General features: G+C 38.5%; 1 protein-coding gene across 13 annotated transcripts in view; it reads right to left on the bottom strand.

The window, feature by feature from the left end:
• The window catches only part of IMMT (inner membrane mitochondrial protein), a 50500-nt gene that overhangs the window by 5456 nt on the left and 18446 nt on the right, over positions 1 to 26598 (bottom strand). Inside the window, exons 2-12 of one of the 13 annotated variants that reach the window (XM_037159701.2) lie at positions 25714 to 25787; positions 24827 to 25016; positions 20397 to 20505; positions 17773 to 17910; positions 17345 to 17440; positions 13522 to 13658; positions 9004 to 9107; positions 7493 to 7628; positions 6849 to 6978; positions 2659 to 2673; positions 527 to 750 (exon numbers count right to left, since the gene is read on the bottom strand). In XM_037159701.2, the coding sequence (XP_037015596.2) occupies positions 527 to 750; positions 2659 to 2673; positions 6849 to 6978; positions 7493 to 7628; positions 9004 to 9107; positions 13522 to 13658; positions 17345 to 17440; positions 17773 to 17910; positions 20397 to 20505; positions 24827 to 25016; positions 25714 to 25787 (1353 nt within the window). Of the gene's footprint in view, positions 1 to 526; positions 751 to 2658; positions 2674 to 6848; positions 6979 to 7492; positions 7629 to 9003; positions 9108 to 13521; positions 13659 to 17336; positions 17441 to 17772; positions 17911 to 20396; positions 20506 to 24826; positions 25017 to 25713; positions 25788 to 26598 lie in introns of those variants that run through there. The other 12 variants (XM_037159702.2, XM_037159704.2, XM_053664518.1 and 9 more) reach the window with 12 other exon arrangements.

Here is a 26598-nt window from a genome sequence, read left to right as displayed (position 1 = left end):
AAAGCTCCATTCAAGAGGTGGGTGGCCATGACTTTATTTTAAAGTCAATGACTGCTGACATGATGTCTAGAAGTAGATGATCAAGTTAGATTCACTTAAATACGCACACACACACACACACATTCTATTAGCTGCCAGACCAATGATACCATCGTATATCAGGTACTCTCTGGACAACCCCACTGGACATCAGTGAGAGAATGAGAGTAGGAGATGCAAACAACATCTTTAGGGTTATTTTGCAGTACTTTTGCTCACGTGGCCCTCCTGAGGGCTGTTAGGCAGACCCGGAGGCCCAAGCCACACTGAGAACGGCTGCTGAAGACCAGCCATGGTATTTTCATCTGGCCTCCTGCTGACTACAGGTAACAGCAGTATTCTGCAACTCTGGAAAATGAGAATCGAACTTTGGCTGGACAGTTTCTGAAAAAGTCTTTCTCAATCTTAAATAAACTCATGTTTTTCCACATTTAAAAAAAGGTCAGATTCACTTCAAGTGTTAGGCAATCACACTTATGTCTTCTACCTTTCTGTCCTGTTCAGCCTCTATCTCACTCCTGTGATGTTCTAATGCTTTTGCCACTGCGGAGTCAAAGGCCCGCTTTTCTTCCAGCTTTTGCTTTTCCAAGGCTAAAGCAATGTGCTGCTTCTCTCTGGCTTTCTGTTCTGCTAGCTCTCGGTTCAGCTGGTCGACGCGACGATGTGCGTGGGCAACCAGGGAGTTCAGGTCGTCGGTAGACAGCTTGTCAGCTGAACAGAAAACCACATTAAAATGTTAACTAATTCACCAAACTATACATCTACAAGGTAGCTTGTTTCAATTAACTGTAATAGCTATAAAGAAAAGCAAAGACTAACTAACATTTAAAAAGACTTAGACTCTCCAGGGTGATCAGAAACTCACAGCTCATGGCCAACAACTAAGGTGTTTTCAGAGCCAGGTGACGTCATTCTGATAGGCTTTCAAGTACACAATCAGTTCTTTGCCAGGGACCCAAATTAGTACTTCTAATCTGAATTATAAATTTGTTTAACAACTCACCATAATTTTGCCTGTAAAAAACAACACTTTCACATACAATCACTTCTACATTTTCTTTTACGTGTAACTATTAGTTGTATCAGGCATAAAAGTAAAGATTCTTTTCTGCTAAAAATCAAATCAAATTCAAAGTCAGATTCGTCTCTAGTAAGAGTTTGTATACCTTCATACAACAGACGGTATTCATACCACATACCTTCCAAAGCAGATGGCGTCACCCAGAGCAGTGAGTGATCTGCAACCAGACCTGTCCGTCAGAATCACTCGTGGAGTTTTTAAAAACACCCCTGCCCAAAGATTCTAATTTAGGCTTAAATACTCTCCCCACCCCCATCCCAACTTCACATTGCAGAAGTGTTCTAATATATTGCCCTAGATTAAGAATTATGACTGTAAAAGCAAAATATAGAATGTGAGAAATACTATATGAAAATGATTCAACTCTATAATAGATCAAAAAGCAAAAAGCAAAGTGGGGATTAAGAGATTTACTGACCAAATTCAACATGGGTAGCTTCTTTGTATACTGATTCAAATAAAACAACTAAAAAAATTTTCATTCTATAAAATAATTGGGGATATTTAAGCACTGAATAGACATTTGATGACATTAGAGAATTATTATTATTTTAGCTATGTTAATTGTACAGTGATTACATTTTTTTAACACACTGAAAGTATTTACAAGTAACAAGAAAACATTTGGCATCTGCTTCAAAATCCACTGTGGAAATAAATGAGACAAAATTGATCATTGCTGAAGTTGGGTGATGGACTCATAGAAGTTCATTATCATTTTCTTCCTACATTTTATTATTTAAAATTTTACAAAAGAAAACACACTCACACGCCTACAAGTTTCCAATAACCTGGTGAAACATTTTTGTAGATGAGAAAACATGGACGCAAAAAATACTGGAATCACATTTATCACATGCAGCATAATTCTACTTTATACTGGGTTGGCCAAAAAATGCATATGTTTTCTTCTATAAAATAAAAAACACACTTTTCATTTGCACCAATACCTTTATTGATCTGGATATTGTGAGCATGTCGGCTATCTCCCACATGGTATAACACTGACTGTTCTCAGTTAATGTCTCAATTTGATCACTGTCCACTTCAACTGGTCTACCCAACCACAGAGCATCATCCAGTGAGAAATCTTCAGCACAAAACTTCACAAACCACTTCTGACATGTTTGATCAATCACAGCACCTTCTCCATCCACTGCACAAATCTTTTATTTTTGGTTTCAGTGGTGGTTTTTAGCTTTCTTGAAATAGTACAGCATAATATGCCAAAAACGTGGCTTATTTTCTTCCATCTTCAATTTTAAAATGACTACACAAAACTTCACCAATTTTGATAAGATTGTTTAAGTGCACACTGATAAGACAGCTGTCACAATACAATCTAACAAAAAAGTTTCAAATGAAGTTAAAGACAACTAAGTACTACTACAGCCATCTTATGGGAAAAAAACTTTTTGACCAACCCAGTGTTATGTACGTGGTTTAGTTTAAGAATCACAGGCATAATAAAAAGACTTCAGCCTTCTAAAGACTCAAAACAAATGCCTTTAAACATAAAAGGACACATAATTACTCACCTAGATCAGAAACAGCTACAAAAGAAAAGAAAAACAGCTTTAAAAACAGAATATACATATTTGTTATTAATCATTAATAATTAAGCAGAAATACCCAAAAGAAAACAAGGAATGAGAAACCAGTAGAAAATGGATATTTTATTTTAAATTTTTAAAAAATTTTTATGTATTGATTTTTAAATGAGGGGGAGGGAGAAAGAGAGAAACACTGATTTGCTGTTCCACTTATTTATGCATTCCTTGGTTGATTCTTATATGTGTCCTGACTGGGGATCAAACCCACAACCTTGGCACATCAGGATGATGCTCTAACCAACTGAGCTACCCAGCCAGGGTTTGAAAAGTGTATTTTAATACTGGGAAGCAAAATAATAGCTTACTTCCTAAAATTTTTAAGCATTGTAAAACAATATAAGTCAAGGTAAATTCTAATGTTTTAGAAAATAAGTCACTAATATTGTAAGTTTTCATTTCTAGGTTCTCTATTTTTGCTAAAGGAATCAATTTAGTTTTTCCATAGAAACTATAATTCTCATTTACATCCCCCATTTGCATTAGTTTATAAAGTATTCCACTAAGACACAGTCCTGACTCTGTTCTAAGTATCAGGCTTCTCCTAGCATTTCAATTAATTAAGTAATTAATGTTTCTTCTTTGGAAATCTGATAACAGTGAACTCACGTTAAATTTGAGTTTAACCCTTACAAATTAAACTAATAACTGTGACCACCTGATTCGATGGCAAGGAAGAGAAAAACAACACTTTAAATAGCCTGATGATACCCGCACCACGCTCAGCACCACTGTGAGCGCCTGACGGGGGAGGGAACCACGGCCCACCTCCAGGCTCTCAGTGTAAGCGTCTCAACATCCTGGGCATGGCCCTTGGAACCTAACAGTGCAAAGGTATTCTCATCCAAAATTGCCCTTAATTTCAACCACTTAATCTGGTATTTGACCAGAAATCTGTCCCCCTGTTGAAGGAAAAACTAACAAAGATGGACAAGGTGAGAAATAATATGTCAGTCTTAACATGGCATATAAAGAGGCCGTACTAGTCTTTATGCAATGAAGGAAATGTTCCCTGGGAATGCTCGCAATTTACGCCTTGCATCCGATTCTCCCATCCTGGCAACAGCACGATTCTCCCATCCTGGCAACAGCGAGCTTCCTAATGACTCCTCCTCGCTTCCCCACAGTGGTGTTTATCATCTATTTCGTTATGTTTTACTTTTGCACGCATTCTTAAACAATACATGGTTTTGTTTTGCATGTTCTTCAGCTCCACATAAGTGGTATTCTACTCTATGTACTCTTTTGCAGCTTTTTGTTTTTGTTAACGTCTATCTTTGAGAGATACAGCTCTGGTTCATTTGTTTACACAGCCATATGAGGCATATTGAGCCATTTCTGATTTTTCCCCTCTCAGTGCTGCTATGAACACTTTCACGACTCTCTTTTGGCACTTGTATGAAGTCTATGCCTTGTATTTAGGAGTTGAACGGTTGGACCAGGAAGTATATACATCATCAACTTCACTAGATACCATACCCTATAGATCAACAACAAATCAACTGCTAAATAATGACAATGTTTCATTCTCATTCTTCATTTTCAGTGCCCCCGGCACACATACCCTCAGGGGGCTCGTATCACTCGCCCTCACATTCCTCCAGTAGCTTTTAACTGGCTTCCTTGTCCTTAGGCATCCCTCCCTATACTCTCAACCCCATAAAAGTGAACTTTCTTGCTCATTATAATTATATCACTCCTCAAAAACCTGAAAGGGGTCCTATGCTGTCAGTACAAACCAATCAGCAAAGAACAGCGAAGCCAGTGGGTAAGAATGAAATCCTGGCTCTATCCCCAACCTTGGGCAAATTACTTACATCTCTGTGTCTCAACTTCCTCATCTATAGAATGGATGTATAACAACATTTAGCTCATAGGGCTATAATGAAATTTAAATAATTTCACAGTGCTAGACATAAAACAATGCTCAATAATTTTAGCTATTATTGTACGTTTGACACCATGCTCAGCTATGGAGAACACAGAAAAAGTATTAGACATGTAGATCACTAGGACTTTTATAACTTAGGGAAATAAAACTAATAAGAGCAAAATAACTGATAACACAAATCAGAATTAACAAGTTTGTTACAGGTCTTAAATGAGCTCAGATTTCAGAGGCAAGGGTATCTGCTAAGGGCTGGGGTAATGGCGGAGTACTCCATCCACTATCTCGAGTTACACAAGAAATCAGTGCCAGAGGCAGGAAAACTGTGTGGCTGTGGGCACGAAAAGGGAAACTTCACCAGATGCCATTTGTCCCTTTTACACTTTGTACTATGTGAATACATAATGTGTTTTAAAAGTTAATACAGCATTACATGGAGACTGTGCAAAAAATGTAATTTGGAAATAGTACTGCAAGGTCCTTTCACTTTGTCCATGTAACAGTTCTTTAATGCCGGGTTTTCAACCTCATTACCACCAACATGCTAGCCAGATAATTCTCTGTTGGGAGGGGCTAGTCTGCGCACTGTGGGGTGTTTAGCAGCATCTCTGCTCTGTACCCACTAGATGCCAGTAGCAAACCCCAATGTGGCAAATAAAAATGTCTTCAAACATTGCCAAATGTCCTTTGAGGGGGTCCAAAACTGTCTGGGTAGGGAACAGCTGCTTTAATGTTTTCATGTTAAATGAAAACAATGGGCATTTTCAACATTAGCAAAAGAATTTTTTAAAACTTAAAAACTTCTGAGGCTGGCTTGCACAAATCAGAAGGATTTAGCCTGATAAGAAGACCAAAGACAAGTATTTGAAAGGAGAGAACGCAAACTCCTAGGGATAGCACTCACGACCAGCACCTCCCAGCCTGCCGCGTTCATTTCAGACAACTTAGACCCCGTACTGTCTTCCAGTCACATTCATGCCGAGGAGCTTACGCTTAATGGAGAGAATACACAACAAACAGAAAAACCAGAAAATAACAATTTCAAAAGGATAAGATAGTGAATTCTGGAGTAAGATGGAAGAGGGAAGGTGTCTGCAGTGATAAAAAGTTTCGGTTGTTATCTCAATGAAGCACTCAGCCCTTGAGAAACTCTGGTGAGAGAAATGGTGCAGCTGCAGCTTAGCTAAGTCTGCGCGGGGGTAGCCTGTCCACACTGCCCTCGTTGCCAGCTTCTAGTAAGTTTAAATGACCGTGTGCAAACAAGAGTCACTATTCCCAGACTGAACTTTGACTTTGTGTGTTTCTCCACTTGAATCTCTTATTAAATCCTGCTTTTATAGAGATTTTTTCTTTGACATGAGTCTGACATCTCCCTCAATCAACTGAATTAAATAAACTAAATGTCTAGTTATTTTTGACAGCCTTGATTCCACTTCTCGCCATTACAGCTGACTGGCCCTGATGCAGACAGAATTCCTGCACTGGTTTTCATTCCCTTTGCCGCTTGGACCCACCGTGGCTCCGCGGCCCAGAGGGGACTCCCACAGCAGCAGTTCTTCCGATCCTACCCAACGCCCAGTTTCTAACAGGCACTGGCATTTAAACAGTATTCTTGAGACTGCAAACCTCTAATTCTTACTACCCTCGCAGCACTTCAGGACAATGAGACTGTGCCCCACAGGTACACTGTGTAATTCCTTGACCATCAAAGGTCCCTGTAGCCAGAGCTCTTAGAAGGCAACAGCTACACGGCCAACTTCCTCTTCACTGCAGCATCCCTGGGTGAGTTCTCAACCACAGCATTGTCACAGAGCAGTAGGGGTGTCTTAAATAATTCATTATGAATATTTTTAAAGTACTAAAGGTTTTTAATAATTTTACATATATGTAATATTCTAATAGAATCGAGGTTATAATGTCCCTTTCACTCACTTGGATACCAAAAAAACAAGCACAAAAACACTCTGTTCTGAGTGGCAGAGGCCATAATCAGGATTAAGGAATCAAACACTGACTGGAACTCCTGTTAACTACAGCTAAAACCATGAGGGCGCTGTCACAGGTCTGTTATCTGCCATGGCCATCACTGAAATGAAATGTTGCGTACAACAAATAAGATGCATGCCAGAGAGGACTGGACTAGATGAAGGGAGTTGAAGCAAGTTTAGATTAGTCAATCAATCAGTAAAGAAACGAAAAAGAAAAGAGCCGACACTCCAGTTGTACTTACTCATCCCCTTCCACCCTGGCAAGACTTCTGGAGTAATGCTGTCCAGTTCTCGCTTAAAGTCGTCCCGGGCTTGGACCACCAGCTCATGGTACTGAGACACCACCTTAGCCTCGGCCTGAGCCGCTTCGACCTGAGCAAATACAAGGGGTATGTGGTTGAAGCAAACAGAAAGTGCCACACATGTTCCAAGAAAACGGAAGTCATATCCCTTTATTTATTTACGTTTGGTTGGGAATATATAAAAAACATAGAGAAAAACTAGAGCTCAGAAAAAGGAACATAAGCCTCGCCTTTGTTTCCTTCTAATTCTGTGCAAACAGCACCGTCAAGCCCTCTCCTGGCCTACGGTGCCTGCCCCCACACAGATCACAGGTACAGACAGAAGACTTGCTACAAAAGAAAAATTTTCTTAAGTGGTCATAATCACAACCAAAAATGTTAACTATTATAAAAAGTATCAACAATATTCAGCAATCTGCTTTGTGTCCAAGTAAATTTTAAAATTTGTAACAACTAAATTTTTCTGCAGGGGAAAAGGGAGAGAGGATGGTAGCAATTTATTATTTTCCTGAATTCTTAAAATCCTCTGGCTAAAGGATTATATTTAAAAGTAAAAAACACTTGTAAACGACTAGAAAACACACCTTTCGGACCACATTATCCAGGTCGACTATCATGCTGTGAAGTCTCCCCTCCGCAGCAGCAACATGAGGCTTGGCCCCGGCAACCTCTTTTTTCTTCGCATTTTCAACTACACTTTTCATCTTCTCTAACTCTTCTCTGAGAACCAATAAACAAAACAAGATTGAGTATTATTCCTTGTCATTTTTATTAGAGTTTAAAGTTAATACAACATACAACTGTTTCAAGTTTGTAAAAAAATAAAATTTGAGAAAAATTACTCCATGCTTTTTCATAGTCGTATGCAGAGAACCCGTCCCTGTCAACAACTGAAAACACCTCGGTCAGGGTCGGCTTTCCTCGGGGGAACCAGGGGAGGGGCACATGCACAGGCGGAGGCGCAGGCTTTGCAACCAGGTAAACTTGGATTCAGCCTCTGCTTTGCTGCACACACTCGTATTAACAGGGATTAGAGGCCATTCCTAAGAAGTACCTGGCACAGTGCCTGCCACACAAAGAACATTTAATGAATGGCAGCTTTTGGAAGGCTTGGGCTGATGCCAACAAGCATGTGAAGACAGACACGAGGAAGGAGACCAAAGAGCTCACTGAGCAAGTCGCTGGGTATCCGGGAGTCCTAACCATTCAGTGTTTCACAGACCAGATGGACTGTGGTCTGCCCGCCACCAAACATAGACTCAGAGCCCTGACTCGTGGTCTAGAGTGATGTGAGCATAATGTCCGAAATCTTCTAGAAGATATGCTGACATGAGAAGGCTTTCCTTTCTCTACCAACAATAAATATCTTAAGGAAGACAGCAAAACTGTGAATGACATATAATGATTCCATTATGTTGATGAGGACCTTTGGTTTGCATGCTTGATCCTACTTCTGGCCAACTTCTAGGAGCCAAGGTCAGGGTGACATAAAACTAACCCAGTGTATTATATGTGACTACTTTGTTAAAGCGAAGATACTGTGAGGTACACTCTAAACCAGGGGTGTCAAACTCATTTTTACCGGGGACCACGTCAGCCTCGAGGTTGCCTTCAAAGGGCTGAAATAATTTTAGGACTGTATAAATGTAACTACTCCTTAACAGGTAAAGAGTTGAAATTACACGCGACCCTTTGAAGGCAGTCAGGAGGCTGATGTGGCTCCTGGTGAAGTGAGTTTGACACCCCTGCCCTAAATTTAACTACTCAAACCATCCAAGGAAAATCTTGAAATGATGGCAGAAGCTCAGTAAATCTGTAGAAATGCATCACCTAAGCAATAACCCCCCAAAAAACTGCTTTTTATACAACATATCTAATTTAGATTTCTGTCAAGTTTCTTTCGGCCTAATATCTCATTCCTTCTTTCCTGTTTCAAACCTTGGTGTTCCCAATACCAATGCAAATCTGGAACCGGTAATGAGGGAAGAAAGGGTTTCTCTCCTTCCTCATTCTATACAGACAATACAAAGAAAACCCAGCCCAGAGAAAGCCACCAGGAGGCCCTAATTACTTGTTAAAGTCCATGAGTAATTACTTGGCTTTGAGAAGGGCATCGGCAGCCTCATCTACTGCCTTTCTGCGCTCCTTCAATGCGCCTTCCACTGTGCGCCACTGAGCTGACTTCTTCTCACCTGCAACCTAAACAAAAAGTTTTAATTACTAGATTTATTGGGGCAGTCACTTAGTAAGTTATATATAAATGTCTAATCAGCACGTTGTACACCTGAACCCTGTACATCAGTACAACTAATGTAGTAATGACATCCAGTGTTGCAATGTCAACTGTAATGGAAAAATAAGTTAATTTTTAAAAAATAAAAGGAGCCAATCCCATTAGTACCCCCCCAAAAAATCTGAATTACATAACTGAACTGCTATTATTGTCACAGGATAGGCAAACATGACCAAATACAGAAATAAGTGACATTAAATTCAAAGGTAAAAAGTTACATACGATAATTATCCACAGTAGAAACTCAATCTAAGGATCATGGTGAGCTCAAAGAAATCCATGAACCATCTACCATCAACTACCCTTCTCCCCGCAAAAACCGCAAAAGATGTGTTTCTGTCTATATGAGCATTTTTGTTACATTCTCAAAAGAAAACATGAGGCAGAACAAGTTAGTGAGACCATGAATTACGTTTGCCGATGAAATCACTCTTCAATGAAGCACTGGTACTTAAATTTTTCTTAACTGGTAGGTCTGTTTACCAAAAGCATAGTTTAAGGATGAGTACAAAGTTTACACATTTGTAGGGGCCTTCCTCCTCTGAAATATTAATCTAAAGAATGACGCTCCGTAATCTGTAAGGGGAAAATCAACTAATGTACTAATGTCAACCCTCCCAAGATGAATTTTACAGAATGTGAATTATATACATAGATAAATAAAGTTTGCATATAAATAAAAGTTTTCCTTGAAAATTCCTTAGGCAGGCCCAACACGGTTTCACTCCAGCTTCTGAACTGACTCCACTCCTTCAGCTGAGCAGAGGAAACGCACGTCACCACTCCGCCCCGCCTCCTCCGGAACACTGTGGTCACACTCCGTGCAGCGAGGCACGCACACCACGGCAGAGGCAGGAACCTGGGTCACTGAAGGCACAGATGAGTCCAGCTCCCACCCTCACCGCGTTCTGCATCATGTACACAATAAGTGGAATGTTATTTGGAACTGTCTGGACTACTTCAAATATTTTTAAATTAACTATTAACTGCTTTAAATGTTTCTTTCTCTCTTTCCTCTTCCCAAATGCATATAGTTTAAAGTGAATGTGTTGTTTAGATATGAAGCAAAACTACTTCATGGCTTATCTAGAAAGTACACTGTGCTAGGACCTTGGAGATGAACAGGAACAAACTAAACTATCAGAGAACAAAATACTTTTACCTAACAAAAAAACAAGTGAATTGGTTCAATGATTACATTTCAAATTGCCCAAACAGGACCACTCCTGGTCCCCAAAAAGGGGCTGCTGTCATCTCAGTAAGGTGTCCTGGGCCATGAATGCCCGACTTGTATCTTCCCAAGTTAGAAATACATAGTCCTGCCTCTGTAGTCCTAGGCCCACTGCTTTGGGAGGAGGACTCAGCAAAAGTAATGCCTCTAGTTTTGGTCATTCACAACCAATTCTCCACATTATGTTCCCACTGACAGCTAGCATGGTCCCCACTTTAAAGGTCCATCTATTGTCAATGGAAAGTTCAAAGAACAAAATCCCTTAACCTTGCCATTGGACCACCATGGCGGTCTGAGAAAGCTTCTCAGAATACCAGGTTTGAATGCTTAACATGAAACTACAAAGGAACCCAATCACTGTAAAAAATATATAAATTACTTTTTAAATTTTGCAAAACAGAAGCCAGGATCCAGTGGTAGGACTAGTAAAACACTTAATTTAGAAGTAGTGATGAGCGTAAGTGATATTTCAAGAGATCTGCAAGTACTATAATTTGACTGGAAAATGCCTGTGCTTTCTACTGGTGACAAAGTTACAAAGAGTGTTAACCCTACTGCAGTTTGTCACTGATATTCATAATTGAAGGAAAAGGTTCTGAGACTAGAAAAAAAATAAAGATGTTTTCTATCCAAGTTCAACAAACCCATTAATTCTAGCAATAGTACCCAACTTCAGGTTTAAGAATCCCAGCTTTTAAAGAAAATATTTGGTACATTACTTCTATCTTTGTATCGTACTTTTCCGTTTTTATGTTTTACATAAATTGTTGCAAAGTGAGAAAGCAAATCAATGCTATGGTGTGAATAGTGAAGTTGCTGTTTCAGTGAATTACCACCTTATCCATTTTGCAAAATAAAACACATCAAGAAATGGTGCTGGTTGGACCATATCAATCTCTCGTCCAGTGTAACATTTTCCATGGCTTTGGAGTATGCTGTTAAAAGAACCTAGTATTGGCCTTGACCGGGTAGCTCAGTCGGTTAGAGTGTCATCCCAGTACACCAAGACTTGACCTCCCTGCCTGGGCACGTACAAAAATCAACCAACGAATGCATAAATAAGTAGAACAACAAATGGATGTTTCTCTTCCTCTTTCTTTAAAATCAATCAACTAATTTAAAAAATATGATCATTTTTAAAGAAAGAAAAATCTGTTATTGTAGGAAGAGAACTCTTTATAACTAACCCAGAAGACTCATAAATCATGTAAGTGCTAATGAGGTATCTGGGGGCCAAAACATGTCTCCCTCTGTTGAACGTATCCCACACACAGGGGTCCGAGGACAAGCTGCGCTATGAGGCAGACACCAGGCTCCTCTATAATCAGGCCGACTCTACCTGTCTCCAAACACTGCTTTGATAAAGTAATTCAGTTACCATAGCACTTGTGTGCACCTGTAGCTTCTTTTACTAGAAAAAGCAGAAGTTGGAATCCATTAACATTTCAAAACTTTTCTTCATACATTTTTCTGATTATTTTATAATACCAGCTTAATACTCCCTAATCTAGGTCACCGTTCCTGTGAGGGTACTCTTCTTCAGTGGGAAAATTGATCACAGCAGATGCCATACTGTCTAACCCACACGCTCCCCGTATTATGTGCTCACTGGGAAGAGAGAAGAGCCTTTTGTACCACAGATATTTAAAGTTTCTAATCGGTGTCCTTCTCAGAGATATTGGTCCATTTGGGTTTGAACCCAACTTCCTGATACCATGCAACTTCAAGCCTTCCCATACCTGTATAACCAGCATATTAAATATTCTCTGTGTGGGTGAACTTTCCTGACTGAACTCTGACTAAAATTTAAATTTTATTGGACTTTCAATAAAACAGAATTTTCTTTAAGTTTTCAAAGGTTGTAGTTTCTGGCTATTTATATCAAAGGTCTAATTTAGCTCTTTTGAACAATGTGAAATGTGTTTTTATTCTTAAAAAACCATAGTTTTGGTGAAAAAGTAACTTTACTGATCATGCATGATCTCCTCCTAATCCATGAGTTTTATAGTTTATGTATTTTACTCTTTAAATGACTAGGTATTGCCCTGGCCAGGTGGCTCAGTTGTCATGCCGTACACCGAAAGATTGAAGGTTTGATTCCCCGTTAGGGCACATAAGATGTTTCTTACAAATGTTTCTGTCTCTCTCTCCCTTCCTCTCTGTAAAACATATCCTTGGGTGAGGACTGAAAACAAAATATAAAATAAAATAAATGACTTGGTATTGAGATATATTTCTATCTACTAAATCACTGAATGTAATTATGAAGGAACCTTACTGTGTCCCAGCATTACATTTTTAAACCAATGGAATTACTCTATCCTTTGAAGTACTCAATGTAAGTTAAATAATCAGCATGAGCATGTGAAATAGCTGGTATTTCAGGGTACATGGGATCTCCCTGTACTACTTCTTTGAACTGCATGTTAATCTAAAAGTATCACAAAATTTTTATGCCCTGGCTGGTGTGGCTCAGTGGACTGAGTGCTGGCCTGCAAAATCAAGGGGTCACTGGTTTGATTCCCTGTCAGGGCACGTGCCTAGGTTGTGGGCCAGGTCCCCAAATGGGGACGTGTGAGAGGCAACCGACGGACGTTTCTCTTGCACATCAATGTTTTTCTCCCCCTCTTTCTCCCTTGCCTTCCCCTGTCTCTAAAAATAAATAAATTAAAAATAAAGGAAATCTTTAAAAACTTTATTTTTAAAAAATGGTGATTTTAAAGCAGAAAAGCAGAAAGTGAACAACAAACATATTCAAGCAATATTAAGATATGAAAGTGCCCTGGGGGGACTGATTTTCTCTCCCTCTCTCCTTCCCCCCCTTCCCCTCTAAAGATAAATAATAAAATATTAAAAAAAAAAAAAGATATGAAAGTAAATCTGAACTAATTCTTGTACCGTATCATCGTTGTGATATAAAACAAAACACCATATAAAAATTCACCTAAAAGAACACAAAGGTTTTTCTTACTGCCGTTCTTTTTTTAAGACAATTACTTTAGATTATGTTCACTCAGTGAGAGAAAGCCCATGCTAGGAGTAAGAAACCAGTTTCTTAAATGCAAGTCCAGTCCCATTCTTCTGCTCACCTCAGAATCGTCCATGGCTGCTTTCAGTGTGTTGGAGTGGGCACTGATGGCCTGGACCGCGGCATTCTGGGCCGCGATGGCCTGCTGAGTGATGTGGGCAGTTTGGCTCAGAGCGTCTTCCAAGCTCTTGGCTAAAGCTAAATGAAAAAGAACAGTTAAAAAAAACAGATCCCCCCACAAATTACTTTGTTTTAAACTTTCACTCTGCTCATATGGAGTTTTCCATTGCATTTTCCCCAAACTGTTAAAGCAACAAAAACCATACAGATTTAGAGAAGGAAAGTTTCATTTAAAAGTATGATAAAATATTAGGAATTATTGAATCTGGATGATATATCTGTGGGGGTTCATTATATATTTTTTTCTTATGTACACCTAAATTTTTTCAAAATAAAAAGTGTTTTTGTGGTTTTTTTAAGGTAAAAATTTCTTTAATAAAACTAGCATTTATTTCAAATGGGAAGAACAAGGTTCAGGTGACTATAGTCCCTTTTACCTACTATAGGCTATAAATTCAGCATAACCACTAACATTTTTCATCTGAAATAACAATCACATAGACCCGCAGGAAAAGAGGTATCCATTTTCATCTCCTCAGCAGGAGGAGATACTCACAATAAACTGTATCACCAAAATATAAGATGATAACACACAGTCAAGAGAAAAAAAAAGTCAGGTACAAAAACATGCAAACAACAACAAAAAGAAAGGCAGCTTAGGAATGGACATTGTTTTTCCACAAAGAACTCAAGAAATAGCAGACACTAATATTCCAGATCACATTGCTATATGCTGCTTCAGGAATCAAAAAGAAAGGGTTTGTTTTTTTTTAAGTAAAGCAAGGAATTATTTTAGATATAATACTAAAATGGAAAAGTGGTCACTGGAAGGAAAAAGGCCAGTAAGAATACAAATATATCAGTTATCAGATGACCAAAAAAGAAAATACCTGTGGCAGGTGAGACAAAAACAAAAGATGATTTCCAACAAAAGAAGCAACAAGACAAATGGAACTGGATGAACTACACAGAGTACCTCTGCAACACACATAAAAAAGGCCAATACTAGAGAAAATACCAAGACATACGTGTGAGACTGAAGCATAACTGCAAGTACAGAGAAAGAGAGGCTACGGATGAGCAAGCATGAATGAATGGTGGGACATTCAAGCACAAATAACAATAAACCACTTCAGAGAGGCCCCAGACCCAGCAGATCAGGCCGCCGGCCCAAAGCCCTCTTCAGAGTTCTACTCAGAGAGAGAGAGAGAGAGTGTGTGTGTGTGTGTGTGTGTGTTTGATACTGAGTTGTATGAGTTCCATTTGTATTTTGGACATTAAACCCCACATCAAATATAGTGTGCAAATATTTTCTCTCATTCCATAGGCCATCCATAGGCTGTCTTTTTATTTCGTTGACTGTTTATTCTGCTGTACAGAAGTTTTTTTTAGTTTGGTGTAGTCCAACATGTTGATTTTTTGTACTTTGATTCTTGGTAAAATTCTTACAGACATACTTTTAAATTAAAATATGAGAGAAAACTAAAAAGTGACAGACAGAATCCTGAAAACTTTCACTATGCCAAGATAAAAACAACTAGACAAAGAAAAAAGGAGCATGACAAACAGCAGACATTGCCATCTTAAATTTATGACTTACTTCAAGGTGTCCATATGATAAAAGGAGAAAAGTGAAAAATAAAAATACATATAAATTAAAAAGTGATCTTGATTTGTAGTAAAGAATTCAGAAAAAATTAAAAAGTGGAAAAACAGAACTATTTCATTTATTTACAGTAGTCATTTATTGAACATTCAAATAAAAGTAAAAAAAATAAATAATCCAAGTAGCCAGATTAATATCCCACACCTATGCTCATTCTGCCCCTTCTACTCTTTACACAATTTTAACAAACTTGCCTACAGCACATTAGAAGGGAAACAGGAACCACTCAAGGTGAAATGACAAACAGAAATAGGGATAAAGAGAGACAAAACAAAACAGTAAAGAATTTAAAATAAATACCTCCTTGGTCTAGCAAAAACCTACATGCCCACCACCTCCAGAGACATCGATATACTGCAGCACAGTACAATAAATTGTGTTCCATGTGCCTTGTTTAAGGCCAGACAATACATTTTTACACATCTAATATCTTTTTTAAAAGCACCAGCAAACTTAAAACTGGAACATAGAAAGAAAAACGCTCAGTTAGCTGGAAACCAGGAATGTGTGAACATCCACCCCCACCAGTGTCAGGTAACAGGACTCCTACACTAGGAGCCCAGAGGCTGGGTAGTAACCAGAGCGTGAGCCACTCCGACCTGCACAAAGAAATGTATGAGGTTAACAAGACCATGCAATTTAACACACAAAAAATAAACAATTAAAAACTAGGCAGAAGACTTGAATAGACATTTCTCCAAAGGGAACATGTAGATGGTCAACAGACATTTGAAAAGATGCTCAAAATCATTAATCATCAGAGAGATGAAAATTAAAACCACAATGAGATACCACCTCACAACTGTCAGAATGGTTACCATCAACACATTAACAAACGACAAGTATTGACTGGAACATGGAGAAAATGAAACCCTTGTACACTGCTGGTGGGAATGCAAATTGGTGCAGACACTGTGGAAAGGAGTAGGGAGGTTCTTCAAAAAACTGAAAATGGAACTACCTTATGACCCAGCAATTCCACTTCTGAGTATAACCTTAAGAAATCCAAAACACTAATTCAAAAACATATATGCATCCCTATGTTCACTGCAGCTTTATTTACAACAGCCAAGACAGAGAAGCAACCTAAATGTCCATCAACAGATGAGTGTATAAAGAAGCAGCAGTATATATATGTAAAATGGAATATTATTCAACCATAAAAAGCCATGAAATCTTACCATCTGTGACAGCATGGATAGACCTAGAGGTATTATGCTAAGTGAAGTCAGACAGAGAAAAACAAATACAATTCCACTTAAATGTGAAATCTAAAAGAAAAAAATTACAAATAAACCAAACAGAAACAACTGATGGTTGCCAGATGAGACAGGGGTTAGAGACCGAGTAAAAAAGGTGAAGGGATTAAGAAGTACAAGTTAGGCCCTGGCTGGGTAGCTCCAGATGGTTAAAGCATCAGCCCAATATGCCAAGGTTGCACTTTGATCCACGGTCAGGGCGCCTACAAAAATCAACCAACAATGCATAAGTAAGTGGAAGAATAAATCAATCTCTCTCTCTCTTCCCTGTACTTCCCCAACTCTCTCTTTCTAAAATCAATTTAAAAAAAAAGAAGATGAAGAACAAAATTAGTTGTTACAGAACTGGCATGAAGATGTAAAGTCAACGGTTTTGAAATAAGAATGCATGGTGCTTCGTGGGTACTAGATTTATCGGGGTGACCACTTAGTAAATTACAGAAATGTCTAACAACTATGCTGTACACCTGAAACTGTAATCTGAATGTCAACTATAATTAAAAAAAGAAAAAAAGAGACTTAGGTATATTGCAAACAATTTCTGTTCACCAGAGAATGAAGAGCCTTTAACACTAACCATAATAAAAACAAATGAAGAAAGTACATATATTATGTGAGACGTTTTCACCACTGTAGACTAAGAATAGCCCTTGTCACCGGGGTTAAAGAAGTTGAGATGGAAAGAACACAAATGATGAAATAAAGGTGAATAGAGCAATGCCACTAAAGAAACAAAAGAAACCACAACTAGCTGGTAGATGAGAAACTCATGCTGATGGCTGAAGACAGTAACTAACAGGATGACACAAAGTACTTAAGAAGCCGTCTGGTTTACATACACTCAAGCTTAACTTGTTCTTGCTTTTCTTGTTGTGCAAGGCGAGCTGCAACTTCTTCAGGTGGTCGCTCCCTTACAGAAGCTGAGGATGCTTCCTCTTGCAGCAAAAGTAAAGAGGAAATCAAAGTTCAGCACAGAATTTCAACAGCTCACTGTGATATAAAAATACCATCGTTTGTACTTGCCAGCTACATCAACTGAGAGCATCACTTAATGACTCCAACATGAAGAAATATATGGGCTCGGTACTTAAATACCTTGTTTTCAAAGATTTATTCAGATCTTGAAATTGTAAAAATTGCCTAAACAAGTCTTTAGACTTAAAATCAGTATAAATGTTACTTACATAGTATCTGTGGGTTGTCTAGGCATTAAACAGTTTCGGTGACATATCATTTATAAAACCACAAAAATAAATATTTAAACTACCTGAAGTTGCAGGCTTGGGTTTTCCTTCACCAATTTGAGGGTGACCAGTTTTTATAGATTCTTCACGCTGATGCGCAGGGGCTGGGACCGACAGTGTATCACCTGCTGCAGAAATAATTTGAGCTGCCACTGTAAATGCTATAAATATGTTACTACTGGTATTTATAGTTTCCTGGATTAAGAGAGAAACACACATGAGTCTACTACAATCACCCACATCACGTCTGATTCCTTAAAGACACAAATGCACAGGCTGCCACTATTCAAACACGCAAAGCGAACTGTCCACCACGTAACAAACCCACACAAGATGGACAACGGCTGGGAACCACTAGAAAAGAGTCTTGTCGGCATCCAACTGCATTTTAACCATCATTATTCCCAGGCAAGCCTAGTAACAGTACTCAGTGGTACTAAACCTTAACATATGAGAAGTGGACATAAGATTTACATAACATGGATAAATAAAAACAAAGGAAAAGTGAGCCCGTTATGAAGAAGGCAGACAAAACAAATTAACCGAAAAATCTTTTTAAACTGAAGAGTGATCGAGATGAAACAAGAGGAGGAAGCAAGAATGAGATGACAGTTTTGAACACAAAAAGTTCACAGTGAAGATGGTGTCAGTGAAGAACAGAACTAAGTTAAAATTATTTCATAGACATATTTTTAAAGAAAGAAAGGCTGGAAAAACTCAAGAGCTGAAAGATTCTACTTAAAACTGTGAAGAGAAAATAAGTAGTTCTAGCGGTTGAATAAAAAGGGAAAGAGCAACAAAATGGAGAAAAATTCTTTCAAAATAACTGACAGTCCCATTCAAGAGATAAAGCTGGATTATCACAAAACCTGCTCTGTCACTGGTCCTTTATATATATTCTCCACAATAGTGATCTTATTAAAATAAAAGTCAGATATCAATCCGCCCACTCAGAACCTTCCCAAGGACTTCTCAGTCCACTCAGAATATAAAGCAAAATTCTTACGACGGCCCCTTGGACTGCCACAGTAGGCCCTTTGCTGCACTCCAGCTTCGTTTGCTCCTTGCTAGAAAATGGCAAGTCTTTGCACTAGCTAATCCCTCTGCCTGGGATGCCTTTCCTTGCCAGCCTTTTGCAAACTCTCTCTCTCACCTCTGTAGCCTTAGCTCAAATGAAACCTTCCAGGTGAGACTTTCCTTACTCCATTAAAATGGCAATATTTCCACCCATATTTATCACTGACTAACATCCTATATATTTTACTTGTGTTTTTAATATATGATCTCCTGCCCCTCATGCCACTAAGGAATAACTCCAGAGCTTGTGCTTATTAGTTTTAAGATTTTATTTTTATTTATTTTTAGAGAGAGGGGAAGGGAAAGAGAAAGAGGGAGAAAAACATCGATGTGTGGCTGCCCCTCACACACCCCCAACTGGGGACCCGGCCTACAACCCTGGCATGTGCTCTGACTGGGAAACCAGTGACCCTTTGGTTCGCAGGCTGGCACTCAGTCCACTGAGCCACACCAGCCAGGGCTGTGCTTGTTAGTTTTTACTATTTTCTTCATTGCTATATTCCCAGTGCCTAGAAGAACGCTTGGCACATAGTAGTAAATATTTGCTGAATGAAAGTCAACTGATTAACTGAGGACAGATATGACTAAGGAGAAACATAAGAAGTTCAAATATATGCCCTGGCTGGTATGGCTCAGTAGACAGACTGCCAGCCTGCGAACCAAAGTTCGCAGTAAGGGCACATTGCCCTTACTGGGTTCGATTCCCAGTCAGGGCACATGTCTGGGCTTCGGGCCAAATTCCCAGGAGGGGGCATGTGAGAGGCAACCACCACTGATGTTTCTCTCCCTCCCTTTCTCTTCTCTAAAACTAAATAAATAAAGCCTTTAGAAAACAACAACAACAAAACCACAAAAAAGTTCAAATATGTTACTGAACAGGTTTGAGTTAACTGTTGTACACTCGAGTGGGATTACTGATACATCGTGAAGACAAAAACCTACAGATCTAGACCCGGTAAGACCCTCTCATCACTAAGAATGGAGTGAGGAGAAAAAACTACTGTAGAGGAAAAAAACAGGTGCAAACAGGGACTAGATCTTAAAATCTAAAGGGGGGGAAAGCTAAGCGTCAGAGGAAAAAAATAAAGTCTGCTGCAGGCAAGACAATTCTTGCCACTACCCTCGCTCAGCAGATGCTCATAACAAAGCCCAACTCCATACCCCTCTCTCCCCTAAAATGGGGGCCCAAGTGAGAACGGTCTTTCCCCAAGATGAGAGCTAGGGACCAGAGAGTCCCTCATGCAGAAGGGCCATCCTCTTAACCGTGGGTACAAATACACTAAAACTATTCATTTACCTATAATTTTAAAAGAATGATTCTAGGCCCTGGCTGGTGTCGCTCAGTGGATTGAGCCTGGGCCTGCAAACCAAAGGATCGTGCTTCCACTCCCAGTCAGGGCACATGCCTGGGCTGCAGGCCAGTTCCCAGTGGGGGATGCATGAGAGGCAACCATACACTGATATTTCTCTCCCTCTCTCCTTCCCTTCCCCTCTAAAGATAAACAAATAAAATCTTTAAAATAATAATAAAAATAGAAGTAAATAAAAGAATGACTCTAAACACAGGTACCTGTTGCGGCTGGCGTGTCTCCCTTTTGTTTTTGGAGTTGTGAGGCAGGCTGTTTAGATTCTTTCATTGCTTCTGATACACTTGAGATTTTTAGTGGACCGGCCTGAATCTTGGAAATGAAAAACATTTAACATTTTGGATATAATAAATGTTTAAACGTTTGTTTTAAAAGGTAGTGTACATACAGTAACACGTGTTATTTCAAAAGTCAAGTCTTTCAGGTTTTTAACATAAAGTTAACACTTTACAACATATTTTATTAACCATAGTAAGAGAAGCCTTCGTATTAGAAGAATGCAATCCAAAAATTTCATTCCTAAGGATTAGCCCATATTTTAGTAGTGACAAAGACTTCTCTTAAGGCAACTAGTAAAGTACATAATGTTAAACACCTGACTATCCTGTTAAACACCACTATGTTTACATGTACAATGTTAAGAAGGCTATTTCCATTTGCTTCTTAAATCAAATTATGGTATGTTCTGTATACACTCAGTTAGAAACAAGTGATTTTTACAGGCTCTCAATAAAAATGAAATTAGCTTTTTATATCTTTAATCTCCAGGATTCATGCAACTGCACATTAAAATATATAATCCAACTGCCTTGCCTTCTTTTCTTTTCCTCAGTTACATGCCTTTAGTTTAAGGCACTGTTCACGTTAACAGGACTGCCAGATGAGGAGCTGGAGAAAATTACCAAGAGCAGTATTTTCATTTACTACCTATGTTATTCCACTTTTCACCAGAACTCGGCAGGCAGAGGAACTTGGATATCCCAGAGATGACTAATCAAACAAAACAGAAATGGTCCTAAACTATGTCACAACCAGAAATTAAACATATATGTATTTGTTATTAAAATTTTATTTTTTAAACCATGAAATAAATGCTCACTAGAACCAGCAAAACAGCATCGAGATATAGAGGTGGTTTCGATTTGTCTCTGCACGACTCCTTTCTCTTCTGGCACTCGCAGGCGGCCGCCGCTAACGGCCTGAACTCTACCCTCACCCTGCTCGTACCCCAGCAGAAGCTCAGGAATGTACACATACACAATTTCTCATTTCTTTAAACAAACTAAAATAGGGTAATATTATACAAATTACCATGTAACCTGCTTTTTCTCATTTAACAATATATCATGGACATTTTCTTTCAGGTCAAGAAATTCTTTCTTGTTGCATAATATCCTAATTTAACTGCATATCTTAATGTAGTTGCAAAACCCATAACTTAATCAATCACTACGTATTACTGGTCACTGAAGTTGGTTCCCGTTCTGTTTTGTGAAACATCCTAACCCATCTAACTGAAAAGCACTGTAGTGTGGTACCTGGAAGACAGTTTGCCTTAAGATGAATTACTGGGTCAAAGGGGTTGACTATTCTCAACAGATATCAACAAATCACTTTCATATAAAGTTCTGGCAACTCATACTCTCACAATAAATGTTTGTGTATAAATAGGATCTATTGCCAGACTCAGTTGTTCTATCTCTAATTTCTAATCCTGTGTCAAAGCTTTATTGTTTATTAAAGAAAGATTATACCACAGTCATTATCTGGAAAAGCAAGGGTCACCCGACCCTTCCCCACTCCACCACTTTTCAAAATGTTCTTGGCTACATTACTTATCCTTCCACATGAACTTTAAAATCACCTTGTCTAATTCCTCAATGTCTAGAAAAACCTATTAGAATTCTTATTAGATGTGTGTGTGTATGTGTATGTCATTTCTCTCAACTATGCACGAATTTAGTATGAAATCTGAGAGAAAGGACATTTTTAAATATTAAGTCCCATGCAAGAACACAAAGCATTTGTCTCCATTTAGGCTGGTCTTATTCCATGCCAATCAAAAAGGTTTTAAGACTATCTTCTCTCAGTATTTGCTGTCTATGTTATTTATACATGTTGGCACTATAAGGATTCCCATGAAATAAAATGCAGTTTCCAAAAGCAGTAATAACAATGTACAGAATGCTGATTAAATTATAAAAAATTTTAAATGAAAACTCACTGCTATTTTAATTCGGCAGTAAGAAAACTCACTTCGGTCTGTGTAGTGAAGGCTGCAGGACTTAAAGAGAACATTAACAAAGAAAGGAAGTAATTCCAGGTAGAAGACCACCACGGGGAAAGTCATACAAATGGAAGGGATCTTTGTTTAGTTCTGTGCTTTAATCAAGGTGTTTGGAACAGGGCCTAGTCATAATAATCATTTGATATACATATGTTGAATGAATGAATGAATGGAAAGCACAGGGATATTTGTAAGGTAAACTGGCATGAAGCTAAGGATTGATGTGCAGGACCATTCAGTGATAAGACTAGAGAGGAAAATAAAAGCCAGACTGCCAAGCATATCAAATGTCAACCTAAGAACTGCGACAACCACAGACTACAGAGTAAAGGAGACGATGGCCAGTTCCTAGGCAAACAGTTCCTGGCTTCACTTCCCTTTTTCAGGAACACAAGACAATCTCTAAAGTCTCTCTAGTTTGGGGACTTGTGAGAGGCAATGGACTAATGTTTCTCTGAACATTGATGTTTCTCTCCTTCTCTTTCTCTCTTCCTTCCCCTCACTCTGAAAATGAATAAATAAAGTCCTTAAAAAAAATAGGAATGTATACAAGTTCCTGATAAATGAACTCATGAAAATATAATGAAAACATGATAGCACTTATAAGATCCTCTGGTACTGATATGAGGATGGCCCAGATAATGTCAGGAGAGATTAATGTTAGGATGTGGAGACTGGGAAAAAGATGGGAAAGACTGTGTAGGGGGAGAGGAACTAGTCCAGTGTGGAAGATAATACAGATATGAAGTGATAAAGGTCTGAAGTGATAAACTGATAAGAGATAAGGATACTGGTAATGCAAGAAAAAGAATAAGTATCAGAAATGAAATACGACAGTATAGCTAATAAAATACAGGCACCTATGGAGATGAATCCAAGAATTCTAACCTGGCTGCCTGAGAGCATGGTACTATCTTTAATACAAATAAAGCAAATCAGGAAGGGCGTAGGTGTGGAGGTGGTGCAGTATGGACCTGCCAAGTCATCCGAGTGGAAATGTCCAGCAGGGTAGCTAAAGGACTGAGAAGTCATGGCAGTTATTGAGAGAGAGTAACAAATCACTTATAAAAAATGACACTTGAGGTCATGTCAAGTGAGAACAGAACACCACTCTGAACTATTCAGCCTGACTCCATGCTCCTAGAAATGGTTCTAGCTATTTCTCCTGGGTCATGTAGCTTAAAATGGACCAGGATTTTAGAATGAATCCAGAGGATTCTGCTCCTTGACTACTGGAGCTGCCAGACTGTCTCCCTCAGGCAGCATAAACATTTAAAGTTCATATGGGAGCATTAACGATGTATAAGACTAAACAAAGATATTTTGAAAAAGCATGTTTGGCCATGGCTTGTGTAGCTCAGTGGATTGAGTGCGGGCTGTGAACCAAAGGGTTGCTGGTTCAATTCCCAGTCAGATCACATGCGTGGGTTGAGGGCCAGACCCCTGGTTGGGGGCTGTGTGAGAGGCAATCACACATTGATGTTTCTCTCCCTCTCTTTCTCCCTCCCTTCCCCTCTCTCTAAAAATAGGTAAATAAAGATTTTTTAAAAAGAAAAAGCATGTTTGGGGGGTGGGGGTTGTCAGAGGACACTTGCTTTTCTAGACATTAACTCTGTCACAGGGCTGGTCTCTAAACCACACTAGATACTAGAGAACAGAAGTCCACCCAATTTCTAAGCATGAACTGACCTCAGCCATGTCCAGCTTCACAGCAGAAGGAAATACCCAATACCAAATCAGCAAAAATCTGTGCTCTCCTTTGTAAATGTTTTCAAGCAGTTGTTTGAATAAGATACACTTAAGATTTTATTTTTTAAGCCTATGTGGGGGGTGGGGGAGAGGAAGGGATGAAACTCTAAAGAATAAGTACAAAGTCCAAGGGATGCTGATCAGTACTAAAGAACCAATCACTATGTAACTGAAAATTCTCGGACTGTTTTGTCGTCTAAAAGGAACCGTTACTAATGAAAACATCTGGATTGTGTGTCACTACCACGCCACATTTATGTTTCTAGTTTTTCAGTCACAGCTGGACAGCCACAATGGTGTGGGCCGACACAGACTCCCTCAGTCCACAGGGCAGCCAGGGTCACCTCTGTGGGAACTGGCTCTTCCATCTACCTCCACGTGCCACAGTTATTTCCTATGTGGTCTGTACTAAATGGGAGCACTTAAGGGACTCCAAAGGGTTACAAATCTAACACTGCAGATTAATATTTTTTAAAAATGGACAAGCCCATCTGGCAAGTTCTACTGAATTATACATGCAAGATACTTGAAAGTTGAAACAACCTGCTTTTAAAAATATTCCATAAAGTAAAATGAAATAATATTTAAAATGCTTACCGGCTTCTTTGACAATGGAACATTATAAGGTGGGGAACCAAGTACCACTTCAAAGACTTTGTCTGAGTAAGGTATGGTTTTCTCTACACTTTCTCGGAAATGAGAATCCCACTTGGCATACAGGATAGTGCCACCAATACCTCCACCAACAAATAAAAGACTAGCTCCAGCAATTTTGCCAGGTGACAACCTAAGTGAAAGAAATAGGAAACACATTTATACTTCTTGGCTCTCCTAAACCTACTACTCAAAGACCTCTAACCTCTATTTCAAGTTTATCACCATAGCTGCACATCACCTTTCCCTGATTTGTTTTAAAACATGTCCACAATTGACAAATGATATTTATGAATAACTAAAAAATAAAATACAGTAATACCTAAGATAGGTAGATATGAAGCCATCTACCCTTTAACACTTAAAATTCAAAATGTTCACAACCATGAAACTTCCTCTGAACCCAAAAAAGAAATATCACTAACTTTCAAAGCCTCTCTTCCCTTACTGACACATTTCTGTAAATACAATAAAATAAACCTTTACAAAAGTAAGATAATATAAATGTCAAAGAGACCTAACAAACACTTTTGAAGTTACAGTGTGCTGAGTTCTGGGAAGAAATCTATTTGCCACAGAATGGAAGGCAGCATATGGGACCAGGGTGGCGGGGCATCAACCCTGCGTGCCACTTAATTACCAAACAATCAAAAGGAGTGAAATAAACTTCCACCTATAAATAAGCAAAGCTCCAAAGACATTATAATAAAGCTCCAGTGTTCATACTCCTTAAGAAAAAAGGTGTTAAGCAGCTATTCCCATATTCAAGGAAAATACACACACACACCTCAGCACAAGAAAACCTGTTTATAGAGAGACGAACTACATACCCAGAACGGCCCGCAGTAGAGTATTTACGGCATGGTCGTAGGGGGCGGAGGACAAACTTCCCACAGAGACAGCTCTAGGAAGGAAGAAAAAAACATCACAATCTGTACAGTTAAAGGATTCTGGGAAGCTTTTAGGGTTGGACTAAAGAAATAATACTTTTATTACAAATGTCTTCATTAAACAAGAATTAGTTCACTTTCAAAAATTATTTTACCATGAAACATTTATAGACCCTTAAAAAACAGTGATGTTTTCTGCACACCAAGGCTCATATAAAATAAATTCTAAAATTAAAAAATTATCAGACTATAATTAATTAGCACTTTTAAATGTTATATATGCTAATGATTTCTTGGATATAACTGGGATTTGCAGTATGGTTTCTTAATTGGCAAGAAAAAATAAAACAGTATAAAATACCTATTTTTTCTTTGTAAATTTATTTTATACTGCTATATAAATTATTTTAACTAACATAATAAAGGCTCAAGTAAATATTTATCTCCATATAACTACTCTATCTTTACCCAAAAGTGAATAATCAGGGCAATGCTTTGTGATTTGTTTTAATCACCGAAAGCATTGGTGAAATGACTGAAATGTTTCTTAACAATATATGCATGGATCCCTTAAAACAAATAAATGCACATCTAAGTGGTACTGTTTGGGGAAAGTTTTGATAAACTTCAACCATTCTTTGCTATCACTCTCAAATTTCAAATTTATGGCATTCATAAATAAAATATTTCTTTATAGCAAGTAGAAAATTAAACTGCAAGTCAAGGGGAAAAATGCTTTCTTTAGGATCCTTAATGAAGCTGCATCCAAGGACTATCAGAAATACACAAACTTCCTTTTAGAAGTACCTTAAGTGTGGAGAAAAT

The sequence above is a fragment of the Artibeus jamaicensis genome, unplaced genomic scaffold, assembly GCF_021234435.1.
Source record: "Artibeus jamaicensis isolate MK-2021 breed Jamaican fruit bat unplaced genomic scaffold, CSHL_Jam_final contig_384, whole genome shotgun sequence".
NCBI classification, from domain to species: domain Eukaryota; kingdom Metazoa; phylum Chordata; class Mammalia; order Chiroptera; family Phyllostomidae; genus Artibeus; species Artibeus jamaicensis.
The sequence above is the reverse complement of the archived record's forward strand: the minus strand, read 5'-3'. Positions and strand labels throughout refer to the sequence as shown.